Raw genomic sequence first — 20,111 nt, 5'->3', positions numbered from 1 at the left:
CTGATACCCACAGAGGTAGTGTGTGTGTTCGTGTGTGTGTGTGTGTGTGTGTGTGTGTTTGTGCATGTGACTGCTGGTACCCACAGAGGTAGTGTGTGTGTGTGTGTGTGTGTGTGCATGTGACTGCTGGTACCCACAGAGGTAGTGTGTGTGTGTGTGTGTGTGTGTGTGCATGTGACTGCTGGTACCCACAGAGGTAGGTTAGTCTTTGAATCTCTCAGAACTGGAGTTATAGGGGGTTGTGAGCTGTCTGTCCTGTAGGTACTGGGATCCAAACTTGGGTCTTCTGGCAGAGCCACCCTCTCTCCAGTCCCAAAGATGGCATTTTTTTAAAAGAAGTATATTTTTTTCTGTATTAACAACAGTATTCTGCTCCTGAGTTGAGCAGTGTCTTTTCTGCATTTTAAAAATACCACCTGCCAACCGACTGTGCTGCGGCAGTGTGATTGGTATTGTTGTTTGCAGAGAATTGAAATGTCAAGAGTTTCATAAACGAGAAATCCAAAGCAGGAATAATTTATTTCATTTACTTATTTCCTTCAACAAATTCCCATGCAGAATATATTATTAGTTTCTGATACTGATATAGCAAATTATACTTTTATCAGTCATAATTCAGAATCTATCACCTAATATGGCTTAGGAGAAACATGAAAATATTATATTGATGAGTGTACATACATATAATCTTTCCATTTTCAATATGAATAAGAAGCTCACTTTTGAAAAGTTATAATCTCAGGGCTCTTTGAAAGAAGAGTGGCTGCTTCTGGGTGCAGAGAAAATATCAGCTGAGCTTGGGGCACATTGCGTTCAATTGTTAGAAATGTGCACAGCAAAAGAAAATCAATAGAGTGACAGGACATCGTACAAAACAGGAGGAGGGCCTGTGCCATCAAACAGGGATTAGTATCCGGAAAATATTTAAAAATTAAACAGCCAAAGAGCAAGTAATTCAGTTTATAAGTGGGCAAATGAGCCAAAAACCACTTTACAAAAATAAAAAAGTACAAATGGCCAATAAATACACATGAAAATCTTCAACATTCTTAGCTCTCAGGGAAAACTAGATCCTCAGCCATGTAGCAAGTTTGAGGCCATATATATATATGAAACTGTCTCAAAAAACAGACAACTCCCTGACCCCCAACCCAGCCAACTCAAAATAATTACATTGAGAGTCCATGTCATCCCAATTGGCATGGTTATCATCAAGACACAAACAAACACCCAACAGGTATTGGTGGGAATGTGGGAGAAAGAGGGACTCTCAGACACTGCTGTTTCAAGTGTGAGCTAGTCTTAGGGACATAGGCTCCCTCACCTCACGAAGGTAAAAGCCAGCTTTCTAGGGAGCCCTGCCAGCTCAGTGTTGTCACTGACCCATTCACTAGAGCCAAGAACACCTCACCCTTACCCACACCCACTATTCTAGTTTATTTGTGAAGAAAGCAGGCCAGCCCCGACAGAAGGCCATTAGGTAAAATGACCGGAGCAGCTGTCTGGAATTCAGGGTTCAGGAACATAACAAAGAAATATAAATGATGAGAAGGAACCAGGGATTAGAGCAGACTAGAGAGATTGGGTTGGATCCAATGTACAAAGAATTTCCTGCAGAAATTCTACTGAATCTATACTTGTTTGCTTCCATTGTGAATATTTGAGGGTTTTTTGTTTTGTTTTGTTTTGTTTTTTTTATCATGGACGTGTAATACTTCTGTGTTAGAGAAAGCTTTTCCCCAAGCCTGGCAGGGGGGCTCTCTTACAGAACCTCAGCAAATTGCCTAATTTCAGTGACGATTTCGACACTGGAGGAGTCCTTTGAAATCCCAGTGAATCGTTTTTGCCTATAAATAGTGTTTCTTACAAGAAGAGGGTAAATCAGTGTCTGCATGGCGTTTGTAAATTCTTTACACACAAATCAATAATGAGAGGGAAAGCAATCGTGGTGGGTCGGGGCAGAGTTCTACTCTTCCAGGTTGTAGACTGCTCTCTTTCGTTTAAGCACCCTGGTTTCAAAGGTCAATATCACAGAGGCTCTGCACACATCCCCCTTGGAGCTTGATTGCTGAAGGTTGGAGCTCATGTCACCGTTGTTTACTGTGTATTGGTAGAGAATAAGCCTTGAGATAATAACTAGTCACTGTCCTTTGTCATTAAATCATTAAAATTTTGTGTTGGGTTGTTTCCACTATTTTCTGTTATATACCATGCTTCTGTTTCTGCCTTTTTCCATTTTTTCTTTTTCCTTTTTCCTTTTTAATAGTCTTTTCAGTTTAACTCTTTCTGGCAATGTAAAACGAAGGTTGTTTTTTTTTTTTTTTTTTTTTTTTTTTACTTGCTGGAGTGGATTCAAATTCCAGAGCAGTCACTCCTGATCTTGACCTCTTGGCAATTCTCTCCATGCTACACCTTCCTCCTCCGTAGAGGAAGATGATAATGTCACTTCTTCCAAAGGACTGTGTAAGGCTGAGATGTGTCAGGGCTGGAAGGTGATTAGCACAGTGTCTGACATTTATGTGAACATGGGCTGCTGGGCTGTTTCCAAGGGACATCAGTGGTGAACACATATTAGTTAATTGGCTGCAGTAATTTTCAGCAGATGCTTAGCTATCAGGTTCCCAGGGGGAGCAAGTACTGTTCTATTGGACATTACTCAGCTTTGAAGAATACTTTTCAGGAGGAACTCTTATTTCCACTTTAACATAGGGTATTGAGAATTCACAGAGTATAGCGATCCCTATCTGGGCCAGCCAGAAGTAAACCAAATTAGCTCATTCAGACCAAATGTGTTAGTGCACACAGCAAATAGAACCACTGGAGATGTAATATTTCCTGAATTTATTCAGTGGTATGACTTGAAATGGCTGTGGTAGATATTTCTTTTATCACATATGAAACACCCATTTGCATGGTATCTTATAGGAGGAGTTTGATATTATTCCAGATAGGTGTTTATGTGTGTGGGGGATTTAACAATTGAAAATTGCGATCTTGTTTAGTCAAGTACTTATGTTTATGTTTAACATAGATGCTTCCAATTTGCAGTTTCAGATTTCTGATGTAAGATAATCATATTTAAAAACCATTTTGTATCAAGACCCAAACAAAATAAATCATTTCCCTGAAGTATTGAAATTCTCTTTCTTTAATTTCTTCTCCTCTGGTTTGTGTTTTGTTTTTCTAGAAAATATTCCTGAGAAAGATCTTCAAGGAAGACTTTATATCAACCGTGTCTTTCACATCGGTGCTGAGAGAATGTTCGAACTGCTCTTCACTAGCTCGCACTTTATGCAGAGATTTGCAAATTCTAGAAATATAATAGGTTGGTCCTCTGTTCTTACCTAACAAGTTTGGGAAGGTTTTTCTTGGAGGGTTGGAACTGATAGTGTCTGGGAGAAGTGAGACACAATTTGATTTTAAGGCATTGATTTTTAAATGTTTGGTTAAATTCACATGTGACCAACATAATTGTTTAATTAAGTAAGTGCTACTTAAAATGTATAAGATTTATACCCTTGGAAAAAAACCCCTGCAGTTATCATTAATGTATCTACTCAGTCTAGTTGAATCCTATTAGAAAGGACTCCATTATGGGACAACTGGATATGGGTGGAATGCAAACTGAAGGTAACTACTTGGCCAAGTGGCTGGGTAGTACTTATTGCAGCTGTGAATCCCTGGACTCGATGCTTACACTCTAAGGTTCCCAGTCATCAGAAATGATCTCAAACACCCATCAGTAATAGACTAACAAATCATGCCTTTCCACTAAAGAGTACCATACAACAACGCAAGCAACCGTGAGCTCCTGCTGCTTATAACTCTGAGTAACCCTCACAGACACAGTGTTAAGCAAAAGAAACTAGATACAAAACATGCACTCTGTGTCATGTCTTGGCAGAGGCATGGAAGTCCATGTGGCCATTGCCCTTGGAGAGGTAGATGGGTGAAGCCTGGGCTGCTTAGCTGGTAAGTGTTAGTCTGATTCTTAGTGCCCATGTGTATTTCCCTTGTGAAAATAACAGACCTGTGCCCTTTTGATTCAAGTACCTATAATATAATAAAAATGTAGCTTTATATAGGGAGCCGATTACACTTTCAGACCAATTTCACTGCTCATGTGATAAAAGTTCTACATTGTTAAATATCTCAAATAAGTTTATAGTAAGTTTTAAAATGAATATATATCAAAGGTTCCAAATACTTTGTTAACGTCAGGAGTCAACCATGCAAAATTAGAATGCAATAGCAGTAGACATTTGTACAAGGTAAGCCATTTCACATTGTCAATTCTGTAGCCTGAGGATTTTTTAACCACTAGGTTATCTGAGACCTTCCCAAAAGCACTAGTACATATCCACTGATAAGATATCGATATGGACTCCAAAGCTGGATGTTCTTATTCACAGTAGAGTAGCGAAGGGGTCTGCTGATGTGGGATTTTGTGATTATTTCACAAGCTTCGTGGCTTTAAGAATAATTTTTCTATTTTCCATTAAAAATATGAACTGTTTAGGAGATGTAAGTTGCTCTCTGCTCAGCGGCTCATATTTAACATACTGCATCTCTTCTGAATCTGGTTTCTACTTTGCTATTCATTTCTACCTGGGGAGCTGGGGCCTTGTGAAGAGTTAGGTATGGTTCATTTCATATTTTCTAGCCAGTGGTTGTTGATGAGGTCATGCCCCTTTTATGGTTATAAAGCACCACAGGTTATTACAAATTGGTAGGTAGTAAAGTTTGCTTTTTGCAGCACAACTACATCTGTTATCTAGTATCTGTCTGGCTCCAGCATGATTGGTTCTATCCACTATCTGGTGTCATTAAAAAGCGTTAGGAAACAATGGCTTCTGGCTTATTCAAAGCCTGAACAGTCATGGGCCCATTACAGAGCAGACCTAGAATGAGTGGAGACTTCTCTCCAAAAGATCATCCGTTCCTGACTGTAAACCATACTGTTATTCTAAGAACCTGCTACCCAGTAATCAACGCTGTCTTTCTTCTTCTTCTTTTTCCCACTGTGTGTGCGTGTATATGTGTATGACATACACGTGTGTGGAGGTCAAGTGTCTTCTTATAGTTGTAAGAAGACAACGCCCACCATGTGGGGTCAGTCAGAGAACCAAACTTGGATTGGCAGGGTTGGTGTCAAGGACTTTTCCCTACTGTAATGGTTTGAGTGAAAAATGTTCCCCATGGGCACGCACTTGAACCCTGGGTCTCCAATTGGTGTCGCCGTTAGCAGAGCGTGTGAAACCTTTAGGAGGTATAAGTGGCCCTCTCTGCTCAGTCTTGCTGGAGGAGGCACGTGGCTGGGGGCTTTGGGTCATGGTACTTTATCACAGTAACAAAAATTACGAAGCCATCTCCTGAGCTATCTCACCAGCCCCATAGATCTAATTTATTTTAATAAGGAACTTTTAAGTTGGCAGTCTCTTTAATTTCTATTTACAGTTGTGTACCATTACTTCTAATTAAAATCTCAATTTAGAATATTTTTTTTTCCGTTTAGATAAATGTAAACCTCCAGAGAAACCCCAAATATAATATACATCCACATTTACTTTCCTTGGGCTTCTCCTCGGATTTTAAAATTGTAATAAAATGTACATGATGTAGAGGAAGCAAACAGTTCAGAGATGTTGTATACACTCATTGTTGTGTAGCTATCACCGCACGCATCTCCAGATCTTCTTCATCAACCCAAACAGAAATGCTGAACCTATAAACGATAACTCTCCATCTGACCCTCCCAGTTCCCGAGGGACCACCATTCCATCTTTTAACTGTGAATTTAACAACTCGGGCTACTCCATATAAATGAATGTATATAACATTTGCTTTTTACCGAGAAGTTTTCCACTTAATGTCTATCCATCCACAAGAGGGCACGTAGCAGGATTCCACATCTTTTAAAGGCTGAATTATATTCTGTGTATGCATATATAACAATATATTCCGTGTATTCATTCATCCACTAATGACATGTGGCTTGCTTACAGCTTTTAGCTACTGTGAAAAAATGCTACTCAGGCCATTATTATGTGGATGTCTACTCAAGCCCCCACTTTGATTTCCTCTCCGTGTGTATTAGTTGTCTAGAAGTAGATTGTTTCATCATCGGGTAACTTTGTTTATTTTCTTTTGGGGCTTATCCAGTTCTGTATTCTATGACTGTGCCCTTTTATCACCCTATCAGCAATGTACAGACTCTGGCTTTTCACAGAATCATCAACACTGTTCCTTCGGATTTTATATAACAGTCACCTAATTGGTGTGACGTCTCATCAATGTAAATTGTTTACTAAAACAAAGAATTCTTAAAGTATTCTGCAATTCCTGTCTTTTTATTTTTTTAACATTAGCACCATAAAAAAAGACAATGCATCTTTTTGTCTGTTGTTATTTTCTTACGATTTCATTCTTGATGTTTTATCTGATAAAGAACTTTCCTTCAGTGTTGAGGACTGATTCTTACAATATTATATTAACCAGAGGATGTTATTACAAATGATAATTCAGTAGGTCTTGCTGGTAAAGTGGTAAAAATCCCAGTTTAACATGCATGGAGAGACAGAACTTGATTTCTGCTTTATTTAATAGCATGGATGTTTAGTAACAGATGCAATGATAACTTTTGATCCTGTTTCTGATTGACTGTGTACTACTTGTGTTTTCCTGGAGTAGGCTGACATAGGACCAAGTAACCTGAAAAGTACTTTGAAATATATCCTTTTTTATGAATGCCTAAACATGTTTTATTTATAGCACATTCTGAATGGTAGACCCCACGGTGTGCGATGATGTCCTTTTATAACTACATTTAGTTGTGAAACTCTGACAGATAACTCAAAGGCTTTCTGACCCTGCCCTAAACCTATCTGCCTACTTGTAAAAAAGGAAGCTGAGCAAAAATGACCCTGTCTTCAACCTAACCCTTTGACTCTAGCAGAGAGATTAAAGTCAGGCTCCTGCAATTAGAAGGCTGATGTAGCAGCTAAACCAGGGATGGTCATCCCTGTGTCCACTCACTGTGGAGTCAGATCTTTGGATAGAGTTCAAGATGCCTTCACATGTAATGATTTTCACAAATGCTGCTGAGTTTAAAGCTGTGTCTATGTGAAGTGTGTTTTAGTCATAATAACTAGAGAATTGCCACTGAGATCTAAACTTCTGTCACCTAACAACTGATGACATCTGTGACATGGTTTTCCCACAAGCACAGTTGTTAAAGTATCATTGTTAAATATGACAAATGTCTTTCAACATTTTCTCTTTAGTGATGGCATGTTCGAGTTGCTGTATTTGTATTTTTTCCCCCGAGACACAGTCTTTTTCTATGGCTCTGGCTAGCCTCAAACTCCCCATCTTCCTGCCGCAGCCTCGCTGGCTCTGGTATTACAGTCATGGTCTTGTTTCCGTCATTTCTGCAGGGTTTGGATTTTAAAAAGAAGTCTCTAGATCAATCAACCTTTAATTTCATCTTCTAAATACATTAACAATTCAGAAATAAGTAGATAAGAGATGTGTGTATGTTACAGCTTTAAAAAAAAAGAAATTATTTTTTTATTTTTTTAGATTTATTTTATGTGTGTTGAGTGTTTTGCACACATGTATGCCTGTACTCGTGGAGGTCAAAAAGGGCATCAGGTTTTTCTGGAACTGGAATTATAGATGCTCGTGAGACACCATGTGGGTTTTGGGAATTAAACCCAGGACCTCTTCAAGAACAAATGCCCTTAAAGTACTGAGCCATCTCTCCAGTCCCTGCCGCAGCTTCTTAAACTGGGTGTTGTTGACTGCACATGTGAAGTCCTGTAAAGGAATGTGGAAGGCGGGTCCCCAAAACCCATCAATAGTAGCAGGCTTCTGAATGCAAACAACTGAAACTCAGTTCACAGTCCATGGTCTGACGGCTCTGAGGCGCGTCTGGTGTCCCTGTTGTTAAGAAGGACTTTGCCGAGGCCTGGGCTGTGAGCATACAATGTGTGTAACTGTGGATGATATGATGACGCACGCTGCCAGCATACACTGTCTGCAGAACCTTGGCTCACACAAACAGCTTTCTGCCCTCATGGGAAACAGAATGATTTAAGTGTGGATAATAAAGACTTTCATTCTTTTCCTACCATCATACTTAAGAGTTGAGCATCAAGTTAGTTGATCTCTGGATTTGATTGTGTTAACTGTTCCATGATAAAAAAAATGCTGTTTGAGTTGCTGACATGACTTTGATCTTAAACATTATGCAATGAATTTTTGGGTATAGGATTAGGAAAAAAAAATCTTAGCAATTTCTGAAATGCCTGTCAATGTATTTCATTCTCTCTGTACCACACGTGTATGGCAAATGGCACCCTCAGAACCAACTGTTATCAAATCAACCTATGAGATTCTGAAAAACATTGAAGGCACTCTGGCATCCCGTGTACCAAATCCTTAGCTACAGTGTACATCCCTGTGTAGAAGCGAATGGACTTACCCAATAGCATTCACATTTGTTTGTCTCTAATTTAAATGGCAAAGTTATAGGTAAACTAAAGAATTACACTACAATAATGTCTGTATGGTTCATTATCAGTAAGTGTCTGGTTTGTTTAACTATTTTATATACCTGTTGCCCAGCGTCACAGAAGAACTTCTCTAGCGAAAGGGGTTTATAAATGAAGACCGTTCAGAAGCCCCAGATGTGTATCACCTATAAGAACAATGACTCATTTGTAATCTTCCTTTTTCATTAGTGGGGGTTAGGACTGCTTGTAACTATGTAATTCTCAAACTACACCTCTGATTCCACTTAAAGCCTTTGTTTGCTCTGGTTAGATGTGGTATCTACCCCCTGGACGGTTGAATCTGGAGGCAATCAGCTGAGAACCATGACCTACACCATAGTCCTCAGCAACCCGCTTACCGGGAAGTATACTGCTGCCACAGAAAAGCAGGTATGTGTGTGACTTGTTTGTCCAGGTCCCAGAGGAGTTCAGCGTGCTGCTCGAGGGAGGATGCTCAGGCATGCTAGCTAAGCCCTCTACCCCTGGGCTGTGCTTTCCAGCCTACAGTTACATTTTAAAGACAGGCTATTTGTTTATTTACTATTTTGTTTTGTTTTGTTTTGGGGGGCACGGTTTCTCTGTGTAGTCCTGGCTGTCCTAAAACTCTCTCTGTAGACCAGGCTGGCCTTGAACTCACAGCCTACCCGAAGTATTGTCCAGAATTATATGGATGCCTCAGATGGCTTTGAAAACTAATCTGGAGCTGTGGAGGGGTACTGGCAGAGGGCAGAGGTGGGGCACACATGGAAGACAAGATAATAGTTAAAATGGCAGAAGGTAGCTGATTAGCTTGTGAGGGGGTCACTGCATCCCCTCCTGTACGTGTCTACAGTTTTGCATAATAGGAGATTTTAAATATTTGTAAAATCTAACATAAGAAAGATCATATCAGGGGAGAAACTCAAAGAACCAGATGGCTGCTGTGACATACAGGGAAAATCTCTTTTAAATCATAAACACAAACCAGTACCCCTCTCAATGACTAGAGTGGCCGAGCGTGTTTGGCCAGTCTGGGCAGGAGCCTAGTGCACCTGACGAGCACTGCCAACAGCTATGCACACTCAAGAGGTGTGCTGTTACAGCTTTCCCATCAGTGTTAAGGAAACGTGATCCCTTACACAAGAAGAGATCAGTATTTTGGAATAGGAGAATCTTCTATAAACTCAGAAGCTGGTCCCTCCTCCTTCAGGGATGGGTAGAAGTGTGCTTAACTGAGAAAGGTTTAGCTGACAGACACCCCCCCCCCCCCAAGTTCTGTTTCGGGAAAGTGATGTTTTGTCTGGTTGCTTCATACTTTGGCTTTAAAAACAAACAAACAAAAAACAACAAAAAACAAACAACGTTTGGCTTTGTTAAACTTTGATGAATGTATTATTCAATTTATTTTTGAATTGTCAACTTAATTTTTTAACTTAAAAATCATTATAGCCAAGAACCACAGAAAGATTATGCAATTCATTTCTCACTCTGTCCTAACTTGTCATTTGATTTTTTGATGTGTTTTATATCTGTGAGAAGGAACTTCAGTATATATGTTCTAAATTGCCGGGGACCCCAACCACATTGAAAATACGCATGCAAGCATGTTTACCTTACTTCGGCAGACCCTGTATAAAGAGAGTCGGGAAGCACAGTTTTACCTAATAGACTCAGAAGTGCTGACACATGATGTGCCCTATCACGACTACTTCTACACTTTGAATAGATACTGTATCGTGCGATCTGCAAAACAGAGATGCAGGCTGAGGTGAGTCCTCGCAGGCGCATGCGTGAGTGAGTAACCCGGGGTATGCTGTGTAACTCCAGCCCTGAGGTCTTAAAGCACCGCAAAGCTTTGCTTCTTGCCTCAATCACATGTCCAGCAGTGGTCGGGAGAGAGGTGGGAACCCGCATTCAAGACCGAAACTGATTAAGGTTTTGGCACCCTGAGGCTTCACAGTCCAGCATAAACGTCCCTCCGTTGCCACAGGAAAAAAAAGCTGTAGAGTTGGCCAGAGCTAGTCCTGAGATCCAGTGTAAGGGTCTCAGGGGTCAGGAGATGAGGGGAATGCATGGCGAGCCGTAAGGTCTTCTGTTGCAGTGGGAATGAAGAAGGCTGGCACCTTGAAGAGCAAGGGCCATAGAAGGTTTTGCTTGGCCCTAATTAGTAGAATTACTTTCGACTAGTGTGTGATCACTAGAGATCCCCAGGCATTTAGAAATTTATTTAATTCCTTAGCACTTACTGCAGCCTTCGTTGTTGTTTAGGCGAGGGTAGAGTATTCCAATTTGATGAGGTTATTAGCAGCTCACAATGTTTTTAAAAGAAGAACGAATTTTATTTGATAATAGTAATGGCATTTAATTCTTTTGGCTCTCCACAGAATGCAGCCTCACGTTTCATTGCAGTGAAATAGCTAAAGTAGTCTGTGGCCACAGTCCCCTGACCTCCTCTGATCTCCTCTGCTGGCTAAAGTCTGTCTCTAAAGAAATATTATTTTCTTCTCATCCCATTAGAGTCTCCACAGACTTGAAGTACAGGAAACAACCATGGGGCCTTATCAAGTCTTTAATTGAGAAGAATTCCTGGAGTTCACTGGAGAGCTATTTCAAAAAGCTTGGTCTGTACAGCTTTCATGCATCTGTATTTACCAAGGTCTCGGGTATTAGCAAGTGGGCTGTTCTTCATTAGGATGAATAGAGGGCCAGATGTTGATGCTGGAATGGTTTACACCAACCTGGCTTCGGTTACCTTCCTTGCTCTGCCAATAGTGGGATTTTACATTTTCAGTTATCGTTGATCTAACGACACTTACATAATGCTTATTATATATGTGTCTGTCACACAACAAAAATTTACTTACATGGCAGTGTCAGCATTTCCGTACTCACAGAAACCCTGTGAAGTGTAGTATGGTTGCCTTTTCCCACTTCACTGTTGAGGAAATCGGAAGCACAGTTCAGTGACTTGTCCAAGCTCACACCCTCTGCCTCTGCGAGGAGCCAGGATGCTGACCACCGTGAGAGCCTCCAAAACTAGGTTATAGATCCTCCTGTCCTCACTCACACCTGCAGGACCTCAGGGCTACACCTGTCTCCTGAGCTGCAGCTTTCCTGGGCTTCTGTAGGCCCACTTGGCAATGGTGCCGTCTTTAGATGTGGATTTACTGGAGGTGTCCTGGTAGCTGACCATGGGAAGCAACACAGCTGTAGCGCTGGGATATTCCTTAATCTATACAGAAGGGAACACTACATATGTGAACATAATTAATTTCAGTGAGGGAAAAGCCTGAGGTGGGTCATCTCCAGTGACGGAAGGCTGCAAGTGTGCTTCCCTCTGCTGGTTATTTGTCCTCCGGCTCTCTTCCCTCTGGCTGTTTCATTATTAAACTTCTCACCAGCAACAGAAAATGAAGCTTAAACATTAGCTTGTCCACTGGTTAACGAGCTTCTGATGAAAACGGCTGAGCAGAGGGAAGAACTTAAATAAATGACAAAAAAAAGAGAGAGAGAGAGATTTAGTTTGTTTCAAGATTCCTTTCACCAGACTTTTCTTTCCAAACATTAGAAGTTCTACACGTTTCTCTCCCCTTTAGGGTTAAGCAGCACTGATAGATCCTGCCTTGGAAGCCCTTCTAAGGAGCTTGTGGATGTGTGTGAACCCTTGTTTCCATAACTGAAGCCATTACGTTAATATTTAATAGAGCATGTTGCAAGTTTCCACTGCTGACCCCATCATTTATTGATACACATTCTTCCTAGAATAATGAAACTTCACTGTAGGGTCATTAACGTCTCTAAAGCTTTTAATTAAGAATAAAGTTTGAATCTAGTCTGTAAACCTGATGTCCGATTAGAGAGGATTATCAAGGCTCAAACAAGCACACCTATGCATGCACACACATGCACGCACACACACACACACAGAGAGAGACACACGCACACTACCTGAGTCTTACAGTTGAGAAAGCTTCCTTCTTATCCTTTTTAAAAATTCTTCTTAGAATCTGATTTGTTAATGGAAGAGTCTGTGTTGAGTCAATCCATTGAAGATGCTGGAAAACATAGCAGCCTACGCCGGAGAAGGCGGACCTTGAACCGAACAGCAGAGCCTGTTCCAAAGCTGCCCTCTCAGCGCTCTTCCACAGATTTGGGCTTCCAGGCCAAAGTCGACATTACAGGTAGCTGTGACTATTAAACAGATAAAAGACTTAGCCTAAGGATGCATGAGGTGCCTCTTGTCTATGAGGAATGTCATTTTAAGGAGCCCGCCTTTCTCTTCTTTTTGATAATATTTATTAATATTCTGAATTTCTGAACAGCAGCTACTACTGTAGAAGCCTAAAGGAGGAACAGTTGGAACTTGGCAGGCATAAAGCAAATTTTATTTGGCCTGCACAACATTTAAAAATTTTAGGTTGGCTGTACTGGTACATGCCTTTAGTCCCAGCGCTCAGAGGTAGAGGCAGGTAGATCTCAGTGAGTTTGTGGCCAACCTGTTCTATCTAGTGAGTTCCAGGCCAGCCAGGATTACATAGTGAGATACTACCTCAAAAATGAAAAACTATTGGATATTTAAATAAAATATTATATCTGATGGCCCTGTACCAAGTCCCTTCAGACAGTGTGCTGTCCGGCTGGGCTCTGTCACCAGCATGAGCCACTAGCCCCAAGCTTCTGTTTATTTCCTGCTTAACATCTATAGACACATGATGTTAAACTCAGAGTGTACTGTTGAGGGCTATCCTAGGCAAACTGATGAGATTGAGCTTGACCATCAGTTTTGCAGTGTCCTTGCTTTACTGTTATCCCCAGTCTTGAGGTCTAAAGCTATCAACCTCTCCTATCACCCTACAGTACCAATCCTCCACTAGATTTTTTTTAGCTTTGCATAACCACATCAAGCCACTGATTAAGGTCAATGGCATTTTTAAATTTTGAAGTGTAAAGATTTAGGCCCCAGTGATTGGTAATTTTTTTTTTAAGGAGAGAAACACTGTGCATTAGCTCAGCTCAATTGTTCTTAGCAGAGATAGTTATTTAGCTGTATATCACTCTCTGACTATTTAATTTCATAGTTAATTAATTTATAACATATCTCAAATTGCCCTGGGCTATCTTATTGTCGGTGTGTTTTACATTTTAACCAGGGTATCACAATTTCACCCTAACCATTTTATCTTTACAAGTGGCATTTTTGAGTTAATTTCAGATGATTAGTAACTTTCAACAGTGTTCACAGGCCTCACTTTCACCTCTCACCTACAGGAAAGAGAAAGACTGTGGACAGTTGTGACACTGCCCTTATTGTGGTGATGAGTGTATTGTAAGTATTCCTTGTTTGTCTTGTGTTCATATCATTTGTCTTTAAGTAGGTTCCCAAAGAATTGTAAGCATTCGTGGGGTTTTTTTTTTAAAAAAGGGCTTATTTTTATTTTATATACGTTAGTGCTTTGCCTGTCTGTCTGTGTGCAGTACCTACAGAGGGCAGAAGGGGCATAGATGCCCTTGGAAGTGGAGTTACATACACACAAAGGGTTGTGGGCTGCTCTGTTGGTGCTGGATACCAAATCCCAGGACTCTGCAAAGCAGCAGCTGTCCTTAACCACTGAGCCATCGCATCAGCCTCTGCGTCTGTGCTTTATTGGGTAGAAATGGTTGCTACTGACCACATTGAACTATAAAATCAGCTTGATAGGTTTTGTTTGATAGCTTTTAATGTGTGGTTTTTCAGAATTATAAAACTTAAGGGAATATAAAATATATGCTCAGCATTAAAAAAAACAACAATCTGAGTTATTTCTATAAACCCTATGGGTTTTAATGGGAAGTTCTGTAAATTTAAAGAAAATACATGTTGGTAAAATTCTAATAAAATGATTCTACTATACTTAAATAGATTAGTGGTGCTCATGTTTATGTGAGTAAGAGTCATTTAGGAGTTTGCTAAAATGCAGATTTTTCAGCCCTGAGTTCAAAGGTCATTTCAGAAGACTTTGAACAGTGAACAGGAAAATTTTAAAACATTTAAAAATATGTAAATGTATTTTCATGTGTATAGGTGTTTTGTTTGCATGTACCTCTGTGCACCACATGCATGCCTAGGGACTACAAAGGCCAAAAGAGGCCACTGGATCCCCCTGGGACTGGAGTTTCAGACAGTGGTGAGCAGCCATATGGGTGCAGGGCTTCAAACAAGAGCAGCTAGTGATGGAATTTAAAGCACACACTCTAGGTTATCCTGATATAGCAACTGTAATATCCAAAATGAATTCAAGACCACCCATACCTCCCCCCTTAGAGAAGGGCTCTCCAAGCTGTACTAGCAGGCCAAGTGCAGAGTCAGATAAGAAAGCTGGCTGACTAAACAAATGTAAAAGCATAGTTTTAGCGGTCAAAATGACTAAGCTTGCAACTGCCAAAATAATATTAGCTGTTCTCAGAGAAATAACCATAACAAGACAGCAGCTCCCAGAGAAATCCCCCTACCCCGCCCCACACTGAATTCTGAGGAAGACTGCAGACCGCCCTGGCCTTGCTAGGATCCCCTGTGACCTTAATAGCTAAAAGCCGACCAAGTCATAATAACCCACCATGGGACAAGCAAAGTGAGTCACTAGGTCAAAGGGTTACTTAGTCACTATACAAACCATCCCGTGCCTGAAAGGGTTACTTGCTACCACCAATGAGAACCCTGTTGCTCAAATCTGCCCCTTACAAAGGTATAAAAAGTGTGTTCTTTCTTTGTTCTGGGTCTCTCCTCTGGCCTGCGTGCTGAGAGGGGAGTCCCCAACATGTTGGAATAATAAAAAATCCTCACGCGGTTTGCAGCGATGGCGGTCTCTGTGGTCTTTGTGAGTAAGGGTCTTTTGACAAACTCCAACACAACCACGCTGTGAAAAATATTAGGTGATTAGTCTGATGCTTGTAGTATATTATGGGAACCTGCCTAGCAAGTTACACCTCAGAGTTCTAATTCTACATGGCTGCTTGTGAGCCTTGAGGGAGTCCCTGGGTTATATGAATTGTTTGACTCTGTAGTAGACTGGGTGATAATTCTTGGAGTGAAGCTCTTAGCTGTTTTTCCTTACTACAGACTTCAGAACAAGCAGAAAGTACTTGTCATCCTGTTTAAAGTTTGCTGTTGTGTTTTTGAGAAGGAGCTATGAAGTTTTAGCCTTGAACTGTCTCATGACCTCCTGCCTCAACCTCCCTTATGCTGGGACAATCTGTACACACCGCGGCCCTCAGATCTCTCCTTGGGTTTTAGAAAAGGTTTTCAGATTCTAATTAAATCAGTTTGCTATGACATTTTCGAATGACAAATGTTATATTATTTTGTAGGAAAGTGTATATCTATATATACATATACATGTATATGTACACATCACTTCAGTGCCATGATAATTTTACAGATTTGATTTCCTTGTTACCTTTAGTTTTTTTTTTTCACATACTATCTGTATACTTTTTCTTTTTCTGTGCTGTCTAGAAACAAACACAGGGCCCTGTGCATACTAAGTAATCATTCTACCACTGAGCTATGCCCCCAGACCCAATAAGTCTAATTTGAGGCAGGTAAATCTTTTGACAGAACTAAATAAAGGCATATGATACTACTTATCAGTTTGTGTACATGTGTAATGAGGTCTATATGCATTTGAAAGGCTGAAATTAGAAATAAAACATTTACTTTGAATGTAAAAATTTTATATTTACCCTTATGCTTGGGATTTATCTGGTACTTTCTTTGTTCAAAGAGAGTATCTATCTGTCTATCTATCTATCTATCTATCTATCTATCTGTCTGTCTGTCTGTCTGTCTGTCTGTCTGTCTGTCTATCTATCTATCTATCTATCTATGCACTTTTTTTTTTGCTTCCACTGGGAATTAAAGATAGCATTGTGATGTTCCTAAAATCAGCTGCATATTGATCTTCATTTCATTTTTAAAATGCAGTATTATGGGTGTGTAATTGCTTAAGCCAGTGTAACCCAAAAATAGACCCTGAAAGCATACCTGGTCGGTTTCTAAACCGGTGGCTGCACAGGACTGGCTGGGATCGAGCGGAGAAGAATGGAGAGGGGTCAGAGGCCATCTGCAAGTTGAGGCTATTCAAGGAGTTTTCTCATCTCCCTAGCCATTTCCCATCATTCTCTTTGGCATCTATACAATACTTGAAAGTACTTATTTCATGTAATGAAATCGGAATAATTTATTGAACTATAGAAAATGGCGTAGATCATGCACAGTTGAAAGCTTTTGCATATATATTATTTTACCCTATTTATTTTTTACTGGTGGAAGGGAGTCTTGGGGGTGGGGTCTAGTGTTGTAGTCCAGACTGCCCCCCTGTGCTCTCCAATCACAACAGACTACGGTGCCATGTGCTGGGCTACCTCTGCTGCCTGACCTGAAGGTCAGGTCAGTGCGGGTTGACCAACTGTCATTTACTCTGCACAGCTTGCTGCTGCTCGTTCTGCTGAATGTGACACTATTTCTGAAGTTGTCAAAGATAGAACATGCCACCCAGTCCTTCTACCAGCTTCACCTCCAGGGAGAGAAGTCTTTAAAGTAAGTCTCCCACCCCAGCCCAGCCCGTCTCCACTGCCTATTCCTTTGTTGTAGAAAACTCTACAGATGAACTCTAGAGATTTTGATCTGCTATATCTTGTCATATACACTTTGTTCCCCTCATTACCCCACCAGGGATGGAGTGGGAGGTGGTGGGTTTGATTTTGTTTTATTCGCTATTTATGGGGTATAATACTTTCTGTAACTAAAAGATAAGCAGCTGTTTTCATAATTTAAAAATTTTTTTTCCTTCTAGTTTAGTCTCTGACCGCTTCTCAAGAACAGAAAATATTCAAAAGAACAAAGATCAGTCCCACCGTTTAAAAGGAGTACTCCAAGATTCTATAGTGATGTTGGAACAGGTAGGCCAGTTTGTCCCTCAGGGGTGTGAATGAGCAGGTCCTCAGCTGTGCAGTCTTTAGACTCGCCTTGTCTACGGTTGCTTAGTAACTCTTCTCCCGCGTCACCATTCTCTTTTGGTTCACGCTATTCTCTCACTCAGTGTATGACCATGCCTTATAGAGAAGAGAAACCTTCTCTCCTCCTTGTATAACCTCATCTATTGTCCTATCCTTGAGCCCCTTTGCTCTTTGGGATTAGTTCTCGGAACATCTGTCTCAGATTTGTGAAGTCCGTGCCTAGCACCGTGCCCAACCTGAAACAGATAATCCAGGTTTGTTGAATGAACAAATGAACGAATACAGTAAGGGGTAAGGTATATTTCTTGGTCTCGAGTTGCTTCAATTTTATGAGAGAAGTCAATTACCCTACAGGCTTTCAAGTCTGTTTTTAAAAGTGCAGGGTTAAGCAGTATAGAAGTGTGAAGTCGGTAGTGCTCTGGGAGCTCAGAGGCAGGGTGTTTGGGGAAGGCCGTGTGGGGTCAGTAGGTACATGTAAGTTTCAGAACTGGAGAGAGGATCTTGAATGGGTTAGGAAGGTATGGCTTAGCCGTAGGGCTCAAGGTGTTCAGAGAAGAGTGGAAACACCACTGAGCCTTGAGGAAGGTCCAAGAAAAGACGCCTTTCCCTCTGGATAATCAGATGGGCTTTCTGGGAAGTCCACTGCATGGAAAACTATATGGCCCTTAGTACATGGTAAGAACTCTCTAGAATTCATATAGCAGATACTAGAGAATCAGGTATTGATGATCTGTTTTATTTGAGCATTATCTATCTATCTATCTATCTATCTATCTATCTATCTATCTATCTATCAGATGTTTAAATCAAATAATACATATATATGTGTATATATATATATGTATATATACATATACACATACACATATATCTTTTGGAGTAAAGTAATTGGCAAAAATTGAAGTCTGATTTTTGATCATTTTGTTTGCAGCTTAAGAGCTCACTCATTATGCTTCAAAAAACCTTTGATTTACTAAATAAGAATAAGTCTGGGGTGGCTGTGGAGAGCTAGTGCTGAAATGTGGAAATCAAAGAGACACCTGGACCTAGAAGGCAACATCTGGACGGAATCAGAGGATGAAGACTGTCACTGTCATAAGGACATTTCTGATATTTTTATTACCAGTATTTCTACCAGGAAAGCTGTATTTAAATAACATTTACTCAATGATTACTCTCCAATAGCCTTAAGACTCTATCTTTTCACTTCTTAGAGATACTTTTAAGCTGTGAATTTCTCCAGTGAACCATGAAATATATTTTGGAATTGAAATTCTGTGACACAAAAGGGGAAGCAAGGCGCTGTGGGTAGGACAGCTATTCTTCTACAGTGAGGCTTGCTATGTGATCCTTTAAATTTATGTTAGCACAGAGTCCCTGTGTGCCGCGGGGGGGGGGGGGCTGCGTTTGTAACTGAGTTTAAGAGCCTAAAAAGGTAAGAAGAAACCCCTCCATCATTTATCACCTTAAAGGATCGTTTTCCAAGTGAATACATTCCAACCTTGTATCTTTAAATTTTACAGTGCCTTCCTTGACTTGGCCTCAAGGCCCAATGGTCAGACCTTTTATATGTCTGAAAGAGTCATTGGTCATGTTGTATCTGAATGAAGGAATATATATGTATGTATATACACACACACACACACACACACACACACACACATATATATACTTGTACATATATACATATATACATAGGTGTGTGTGTGTGTGTGCATATATGTATGTATGTATATGTACCAAAGATGAGATTATCCTTCATATATCAAAAAGACTAATTAATTTAGAAAAAGGATGTATAGGACATCAATGCTCATAATGAACTACTTTCAGTTTTAGAAGTCATAAGATTATTATAAAATCTATGCATTCCATGACGGATCAAATTGAGCCCATGTATTATGCTTAGATTCATGATGGAGGTGACCCTTCGGGGTAGAAAATAATTGATCACTTTTCAGTAGCAGCTACATACAGCTTCATTCTTTACATATGTGTGTAGCTTGTCTTGCTGGCAAATTATAAGCTGGATACAAACTTGCACTCAGCAATAAAAACCGGGGGACATGCAGGCTGACTAGAGTTGAGAGGCGCAAGCTTGGGCTCTCAGGAAAGCCACTCAGGCACTTGTGTCAGAACCAGTGGTTTGTGAAAATAAGGACTTGGCGACTTGACTTGAAATTAGCTGTGTCCCCTGGGATTTAGGAAATGTTCAGGACGTATTTATTGTTTTGTTTTCTAGGGGGTCTTTCTAGAACATGCACATATATTTATTTTTATTGAATATCCATTGCCTTTAGTCAATGTTTCCTTTCCCTCAGTGTCACCAAAGCCAAACGTCATTGCTAACAACGTTTTTTGAGACGCCTGTATCGAATAAAAATACTGGCTAAAGGGAAGGGTTTCTCTTCATGAATCCTGACTAATTTCCCCGGGGAAGGGGGCTTAGGAGTAATACCTCCTGTTTTGTTTTGTTTTGTTTTGTTTGTGATAAGAACATAGGAAGTCTCTGGCTGTGAGTTTGAGTGACTGGATTAGAAACTTCAAGTTGTTAAATTTAGAAAAATGTTAACTGTCAAAAGT

General features: G+C 40.3%; 1 protein-coding gene across 4 annotated transcripts in view; it reads left to right on the top strand.

The window, feature by feature from the left end:
* Gramd1c (GRAM domain containing 1C) overlaps positions 1–19,189 on the top strand; it is a 78,009-nt gene extending 58,820 nt beyond the window's left edge. For 3 of the 4 annotated variants that reach the window (XM_029544708.1, XM_021210011.2, XM_029544707.1), the window contains 9 exons: positions 3,188–3,325; positions 8,827–8,945; positions 10,160–10,302; positions 11,052–11,155; positions 12,539–12,715; positions 13,803–13,860; positions 16,999–17,109; positions 17,366–17,471; positions 18,460–19,189. In XM_029544708.1, the coding sequence (XP_029400568.1) occupies positions 3,188–3,325; positions 8,827–8,945; positions 10,160–10,302; positions 11,052–11,155; positions 12,539–12,715; positions 13,803–13,860; positions 16,999–17,109; positions 17,366–17,471; positions 18,460–18,540 (1,037 nt within the window). In that variant the 3' untranslated portion in view covers positions 18,541–19,189. The remainder of the gene's footprint in view (positions 1–3,187; positions 3,326–8,826; positions 8,946–10,159; positions 10,303–11,051; positions 11,156–12,538; positions 12,716–13,802; positions 13,861–16,998; positions 17,110–17,365; positions 17,472–18,459) is intronic. The other variant, XM_029544709.1, reaches the window with a different exon arrangement.
* Positions 19,190–20,111: the final 922 nt, after the last annotated feature.

The sequence above is a fragment of the Mus pahari genome, chromosome 12 (assembly GCF_900095145.1).
Source record: "Mus pahari chromosome 12, PAHARI_EIJ_v1.1, whole genome shotgun sequence".
Lineage (NCBI taxonomy): Eukaryota > Metazoa > Chordata > Mammalia > Rodentia > Muridae > Mus > Mus pahari.
The sequence above is the reverse complement of the archived record's forward strand: the minus strand, read 5'-3'. Positions and strand labels throughout refer to the sequence as shown.